Source organism: Aythya marila, assembly GCF_965140915.1.
Source record: "Aythya marila genome assembly, chromosome: 5".
Classification (NCBI taxonomy): Eukaryota; Metazoa; Chordata; class Aves; order Anseriformes; family Anatidae; genus Aythya; species Aythya marila.
The window spans coordinates 34,176,304-34,184,410 of record NC_139046.1 but is presented as its reverse complement, the minus strand read 5'-3'; the positions used below and the strand labels follow the sequence as shown (position 1 = coordinate 34,184,410).

The following is an 8,107-nucleotide window of genomic DNA, read 5'->3' as shown; positions in this document are numbered from 1 at the left end:
TGCAGGGCGGCGGCGGCGGCGGGGCCCGGGCGGGAGGGGGGCGCTCGGTGCCGGCGGGGATGGGACGGGCGGGCGGGCCGCTGCCCCGCCGGGGGCCGCCGCAGGTGAGTACCGGCACCGGGCTCGGTGTGGTATTTCCATGGGGGAACAGGGTTTGTCTCTGTATCGGTGCAATCTCGGTGCTGCGCTGCAGCGGGGCACCTCTCCCCGTCCCTCTCCCTGCAGCGCAGCTCTGCCGAGGCTTTGGGACGGGCAGATGCTGAGGAGTGACCCGCAAGGAGGGGGCTGGGGTGTGACGGGCTTTGTTTGCAGGAGCAGCTCCCGGGGCCGCTCGTCTGAGGTCTCCGCTGCTTGTTTCTGGCTGTCTCTTAGTGGCTGCCTCTTTCAACCAAGCCTCAATTATTCCATTAAGCTGATTGACTGCTTTGCTGAACTGATGGATCCTAATTTCGGTAATGGGTTTGCTGAGCTTTGAAAGTAGCTCCCCATTAGGACTGCAGTGTTTGGGAGTGAATGTTCAGTACCCTAGGGACAGTAAAGTTCAGCTTGTAACTTATTTACCTTAGGAAATAATTTCCAATCCCGAGCTGAGAAGAGACTGTGTCTCCTGTTAAAGACAACTGTATTTTTTTTTTTTTTATTATTATTTTTTTACTCTTTGTTTGGCTTTAACCAATCAGGCAGTAAAAGGCAACTGTGTTTGCATCACTATCGCCGTGCACGTTCCATCATGGGCTGATGTTTGTATGTAAAGTTTTGTAAATAGATGCTATATAATCTAGCATTCCTAATTCAAGCAAATAGGTGGTTTTAGCCAAACTGTGTTAGTCCATCACTTGAGTCACTGGGACCAAATTTTAGGTAACTTTTAGCACCGATGACCGAAAATGTTATATGTTTGAAGAGGAATCAGCCAAATGCATCATAACCATGCAATCATGCAGGGCTCTGATAGTTATTCAGTACAAAGAATAAAATTACGTCATATAAATAAGTACTCAAACTATGTACAGGGATACTAAGATTCCTAGATAATTTCATCATTTCATAAAATGAAGACATTTTTCCATTGATTTTCTGCTTTATCTTTTAAAGATAAAGCTCATAAGATATCTGGAGACAAATCTAGCTTGATGAAATTCTTCTCAATATTTGGCACTTGTCTTCTGTGAACTCTGCCACCAGATGGTGACATAAGATTTGAGATGTTACCTGATTCGAGCGGATTATACAAAAATGAAAAAATATAATGCTTTACAAAAATACTTTTGTTTTATTAAAAACAAACAAACAAACAAACAAAAATTTAAAAAAAGGTATTATTTGTTGGGTATGGGATTTTTTTTTTTTTCCATCTAGACCTAGGGTATTCTATATTTTGATCCCAAATTCATGGAGCCCTGAATATTCACCACTGGAACAAAATGAATGTCTTTCAGAGGTGTGAAAATTTGGACAGACGCTTGTATTTCTCTTGCTGAATCATTGATGACTGCTAGCCTAATGTTTGGGATCCTTAGCTTGAATTTACTTGTCACTAAAGTTCCATATATTGACAAATGACCTGACTACCTTGGTATGAGTGCCTCAAATCACTCCACAGGGGTTTTTAATGCTCTGTTGTGACTGTATAAAGAGCCCAATGAGTGATTAAATACACTCTAGTGCACAGACCTTTGTTCGGAAGTCTGAGTATGTGGTACGTAGACCTTTTGTTAGGGAGTCTTGAGTCATTTTGCTAAAGCCAGCTACCTGCTTCTGTGGAACTGCAATAGATAAGATGTGTAAACCAGTCTGTTTTGTTTTCTGAGCACCTGTTCTTAACTTCCAGTCTGTGAAAAAGACGTAGTTTGCTCACCTGTGAAGGGTACCGTAATCTCAAATATGCAGGAAAAGGGAATAATTGTGTTGCTTCTTATTAAAACTTTGTCTCAATTGGTGTTTGAGGCTATAATGGTAGTAAAAGGCTCCTCTCCAAAGGGCAGTGGTAGGGGTCTCAATTGGAGCAGTGTGTCCAGTTTTCCTTAATAGTTTTGTAGGCAATTTGGAAAGAGGAGCAGGAATTTTAGTACGCTCAGAAAATGAGGTGTTTGAGGAAAACATCTGAAGAAACAGTTTGGATAAGTCTGGAAAAGAACTGGGAATATAGGAGAAAACAGCAGTTGTCCAGGTGTGTGTTTTTTAGGTCTCTGAAATGGCAGTATACAACAGTGGTTCTGAACAGCTTTCCATTCAAATTAGGGCAGTGTGTATTTCTGAATCTGCCAGTGTGATAAGTAAGATAGCAGTAAGGTATTTACTTTCACTGGGGAGGTATTACTGTCTCAGTTTACAGCAAGGAAAGCTTAGTTTGGATATTGGGAGATTATTAGCATTGCTTATATATATATGGGAGATTAGAAAGCCACAGTTTGATTGTGATTTAAAGCGTATATATTCTTCTGGTCTAAAGCCCATTCTTAGCTTTGCTTGTAGTAAAAGTAGTCGTTAATGAAAAGTCTGTGTTCACGCCAGGTGCTCTTGCATATGTGCTGGTCTGTTGTATAAGGTACTTCTCTATGGTCTCCTTATCTCCAGTATACCTTCCCTGTATACTCTTTTTAAAAAAAAAAAAACAACACACAGCAGTACTCATGGGATCACATAGGACCGCTTCCTACAGATGTCTTCTAGCGTAGTGTAGTTAACTTCGTTGCTTTTAACAGGAACTTAGAGAACTTTGATCCGTGGAACAACTCTTATCTCCTGGCTCAGTGTCAAAATAGTTGATCGCTTGGCAGCTCAGTTACAGCCTTTACTGTTCAGCAGTGCTGCTTCAGTGCTGGGGGGTCTCCCGTACCTTCCAGCTGCCCTCAGGGACCCTCAGTCATGAGAATGAAGCTAATCGTGGGGAAGCAGAGAGGAATTGAAATGAAATTCTGCATCTCATACAAGCATTGTAACTACTGTGCTGCAATACAGTTCTTTCCTTTGCCGCGTTCAAAAAAAAGTATGACCACAAACTAGTTTGTGTAATGCATGATTCTGTTCATGTGCTAGGGGAGAATAATGCTGTTAGTCATGGCTTAACTCTAGTAAGTCCATAAGTTTTTTGGCTGTTGATCAGACCGGGTTGCAGAGATCAGCATCTCTGCAGGAATGCTAAAATACCTCCCACATATGCCCAGAAGTAACGTTCAGGTAACTGGGGAAAGAGTCTAGTAAGCAGATTCATAGTGAATTCAGGTGCCTCAAGGGCAGTGATTCTGGGAAGGAAAGGTAGTTTTTGAAGGTTGGTGCTTTATTCCATGTAACTTCTGCTTGAGGGGATGAAATATGACTACAGGCCCTTCTTCATTATGGTGAATTACTTGGTTTTGTACAGCAGTCTGTACAAGGGCTTTTGGAGCAGCAAGTAGGACAGGGAAATGATTTGATACTCATAAGAATTTTTCCTTAAGAAAACCTGTGTTTTGCTAGGCTTTAATAAATCATTATTTGGTTGTGCTTTTGATTTGCTACATAGTGTTAGTTTGTTGCAATAGGTGGTTGCGTACTGCTTTCAGATGTCTGTGGTGTTCTCCAGGTTTTCCTGTGAAGACCAGGCTTCTGAGCAGATGGGCAAAAGAAGTTTTGCTGCTGCCCAAACTAACCAAACTACCTGTGCTCTAGCCTAGCAGTGGTTACTTCAGTGCTTTCTAGGGCCTAAAGGCCGTACTACCCATTCCTCATTCTTCTAGCCCAGAGGCTTCCCTCCAGGTGGACCTGGCGTCCATCTCTTCCTCTCATCAACCAACAGAAGGTTTCCTGAATGTGCTTTGCAGTGAGTTGCTTCTTTCCTCTCTTCACACCTCTCCTGCCCAGCCTGTGGCAGCTGTGATACTCTCGTGCAGCTCAGCCCGGCCATTTATGTGACCAGTTGCCTCAGGAGAGAGCTCCTTGACGCAAAAGGACGATGACATTCCCGTGAGGGGCTGAGGAACGTGCTGCTGAAGGGCATCGTGCCGTGATGAACTTCCAGGCTCCCGTTTTTGTCAGGTGTAGAGTCACTGCTGCTGTCTGTAGGAACACAGTGTGTAGGCTGGCTCTTTGTCGGCCCAGTGCTGCCCATCTCCGAGGCCTGCTGAGGATTCCTAGGCAGCCGGAATGCCGGGCTGCCCGCCCCTCTCCGGGGCTCGTGTGGCTTTATATAGTCGGTGTTCAGCCACTGATCTGCAGCGGATTTAGCCTTGACATGCATTTTTAATGTATGCTATCCGGTGAAGTTGAATAACTGGAGGCAAATGGATGTTGTAGCAGGAAGTAGTCTAATGCCTCATTTTCTTTGTAGGTTATTTTTACTTGTGAGAAGCGTTTTCCGAAAGCTCTTAACAGACTTGCTGAAGTTAATTAAATGCGTGTGCTGTTTCCAGGCTCTGGGCAGGTGCAGGGTGTGGGCAAATTGCATTTACATCACAGAGTTGTAAAATACATCCATCCCTTTCCTTTAAAACAAACAAAAATCCCCTACTGATGGGTAACGTTTCCTCAAAATAGGAAGTTGTTGTGACATCTCATTTGTTTTGAAGGCTTGACATTCTGCTGTTGAGGTTTGCTTCTTCTCCATGGTGGTGGTGGTTTTTGTTGGCGAACTCTTATCTTTGCTCACTCTTGGACTGTGCTTGGTTTTGCATTGGCTCCTTTTCCACTTGATGCCCCCTTAAGAAGTAGTTCTCTGTGCCGTGTGGTAAGTTGGTAACTTGAAAAGCACTAACTGGGAAACTTGATAAAGGCCTGAAGGTTGTTCAGTATTTAAGTATAGGATTTTTATTTTCTTTAAAAGGAATTTAAATAGACCTGCATTTGTAGACCTGCCAGTGTACAATGAGGGAAATGCCATTACTGAGTACATGGCTCAGAAGCTGCCTGGTTCTTGTTACTGTTACTCAGTGAATGAGGGAATACTTTGAATTTGTAGTGCTTTTTTGAAGTACTCTGTGAAAAGTTTTTTCGCAGTGAAGTTAGTCATTGATGTGAGCCTTGGCTTTTATAGCAGGATTGGTAAGAAGGTGAAGCATGAAGGGAGGTGGTTTATCTCTGTGTAGGCACTCAGTCAAGAGGTGATCTGGAAATAGAGTGTGGATTTGTCCTCTCCTAGTCATTGTATGTGCATTTTTTAGTATCTACAAAATATCTCGTTGCTTCTGAGCCCTTGCTTCGAAGGGCTTCTCTCTGTGGAGGTGAAAGCTTCACTTTTCATAGTGACATCCAATAGCATTTGAATTCCATTAGTATTTTTAGTACTCTGTCATAAGTAATGCTCAGTCGATTGGGCAGTTAGCCTAAAACTCTTCCTGTGATCGTGTATAGTTACTATATGTTTTAATTAGCCAAAACAGGTGTAATGTTAGTTCTGCTTGTGAAAGCGTTTCAATGTGGTGTGCTAGCTGGTGTCAGCAAGTCGCCATGCTCTACTGGCCTGTTTGGCCTGATTTGAGTCCCGTGCTGCATTACCCTTGTGAAGGATAAATTCCATAGGTACTTGAAGTAGTCTTAAGCAAGATCCTGAACACGTATAGGGTATTATTCCACTAAATGACAAAGTAGTGCAAGGGAAGAGTATTGGGGAAGTAGAGCATGATTTCATGCAAAATTGGTGTAAGCATTTGCATCCTTTGCTTTTCAGGAGTGGCTTCGAGTTAATCATGTTCAAACAGCTCTCCTGGATTGAGTATGTATGCAAACCTGTTGTGTGTACAATAATAAATAATTCTCTTAGATCTGTTGCAGCTGCTTGGATCTATATGTAAACAGTACATCAGTGATGTGCTTCTATACTTGCATAGGTTTTCCAGGAGGTTGTTATCTCTGAGGCTGATATCTCATTTTCTAATCTCCACTCAAACTGAGACAGCAGCTACAGTGAAGCTACATGTAACTAAGAAGTTAGCTTCAAAGCTAGTATGTGTGTGTTTACAAACAAGTCATACTTTCTATGATCTGGAAATAGAACGTGGATGAATGCAAAAGATTTTGTCCTGAAATTCTGTATTTCTGTGCTCTGACCTTCTCTGAAGGCAGGTGCTTTTGCATGCACTTCACAGGTGTCCTATGAATTTATATGTATGCCCTGTGTGACCTGGAGTGGTGCAGACTTCTGAGTGATCTTGTGCCTTTGTGGTTGCTTTGTCAAAATACAGAGCTGTTTCTAATGATTCAAGTATATCTGGCGCCCATGCGGTAAAGCTGGAGAATGCATATTTAAACACCATCAAGTATTTCAAGAATGGCACCCTAAGAATGTTGTATAGGTAACACAAGATGATTGAATCTGTTACTTTATTTTAAATGTGTTTGTTTTGGTATGGTAATGGGATTTTTTTTAGGGAGGGAACTTTCTTATCACTAAAAATTAAAGGACTCTTGCAACTCTCAGTTGAGTTCTCTTTATGCTGGACATCTGCTGGTGCAGACAGGAGCTGTAAGTGGATGTGCAAATCCAGAGGAAAGGAGTTATTTGTCCAAGAACCACATTTTGAATTGGAGTGAGTGTGGTTTTGCTTATTCAGTTGCTTACAGTTGGGCAGCAGCGCTGAATGTTGGAGCTGCTTTAATTCTGTGCGCTCTGGATTTGGTGTAAATACAGTTCCTGCTCACAGCTTCTGGTCAGTGCCTGCTTCTGAGGGTTCAGTGTCCCAGAAACAGAAGGTTGGTGGTGAATAATCGGGATTAGTTTTGTAGGCTGTGTGAACTGTACAGATGAAGGCTTTTGCAGGTTAAGTTTGGTGCTATTTACCAAATTAGCTCTGAAGCTGACTAATGTAAAAGAGCAAAGCTTGGGATGAATTGCCTATTTGAGTGGAGATAAAAAATGAATAATAGTATTGGCAGTAGAAAGATACATTTCTTTCTGCTACAAGGTGAGGAACTGCCTCGCAGAAGTCAATCAAAAGTGACTGTAGGACTTGATCATTCCCCATTTTAATGTCTCTTGAGAGAAAGAAAAGGGCAATGACAATGTCCTGTTACTTATGCAGATGCATCCACCTTCATATTATAGCCTAGACATATAGGTACCTCTAATTTATTGCTTTCCTTATAAACTAAACAAAATTATTAAAAATAATAGTGATTTAACCTGCTGATACTTCATTTGCATATATGCACATTTTCTGTGAATCAGTGTTAAAATGTTTATTAAAAACTTTGCACCAGAATATAATAGTTTTGTACCTTTGGGAACAATTAATGAAAATCTGTAGACTTTACTAATGTTTCAAATAAATGATGTGTCCATGTGATAAAGCTAGAGAATATATTTAAAACACTTTTGGGTATTTCAGTATACACACGTGTAATTCTTACAGAGATCAAGAAGAAAAATACTGAATTTAAATCACTTCAAATTTTATTTCACAGTGAATAAATTGACTGATAAAACATGAAGACTGGCAGTCTTGGTTGTCATGAATAGCCTTCATTTCATTTTCTTAAGTCCTTATAGATCTTTATAGATTTTCTTACTTGAGTTGCCCTGTGTACTATATAATAAAAATGTGAGTTCATCCTGCTTGGTGTCTTCAATTCCTTACCTCTATCTCATTATGCTAGCTGGAAAGTGTTTTGTTAATCTGATTTGAGTATCTGTGAGCAATCCTACAGATTTTTGTTTGCTTGTAGTATGAGTGTCATGTGTTGGAGGACAAGGGGAAACAAAGTGAAAGCAAAGGAAATCTACTTTTCTTTTAAGAGCTATTTAGAGGAATACTCAAAACTATCTCATCTTTCCTGAAGAATGTTGACTATGTGTGAGAGGTGTGTATTCTCTTAAAGGAACTCTGCACAGATGTTTTCATGAATAGTAATGCTTACTGAAACCAATTAAAGAGAAATCAAAATCTGAATGTTGGTTCTTCTTGAATTATTTGCAGGTATAGGATAAGACCTTTCCAGAATAATAAGCATGGTTCGAGAACGAAAATGCATATTATGTCACATTGTGTACAGCTCAAAAAAGGTAAATAATAATTTACGTCTAACATCAGTAGATACTATTACTAAATGTGTATAAGTAGTACTTCCATTTTAAAATTGTGAGAACTCTTAAGGTTTTTTTTTTCCTGTATCAGGAATGTATTGATCTAGATCT

General features: G+C 40.9%; 1 protein-coding gene across 3 annotated transcripts in view; it reads left to right on the top strand.

Moving 5' to 3' along the window:
- Nucleotides 1-71: 71 nt before the first annotated feature.
- Nucleotides 72-8,107, top strand: part of ZNF106 (zinc finger protein 106) — a 35,180-nt gene continuing 27,144 nt past the window's right edge. For all 3 annotated transcript variants that reach the window (XR_014317629.1, XM_082761959.1, XM_082761958.1), the window contains exons 1-2: nucleotides 72-104; nucleotides 7,890-7,975. Coding sequence is in view for 2 of the 3 variants with exons in the window: in XM_082761959.1 (XP_082618085.1) it covers nucleotides 7,922-7,975 (54 nt within the window). In the remaining variant the exon portion in view is untranslated. The remainder of the gene's footprint in view (nucleotides 105-7,889; nucleotides 7,976-8,107) is intronic.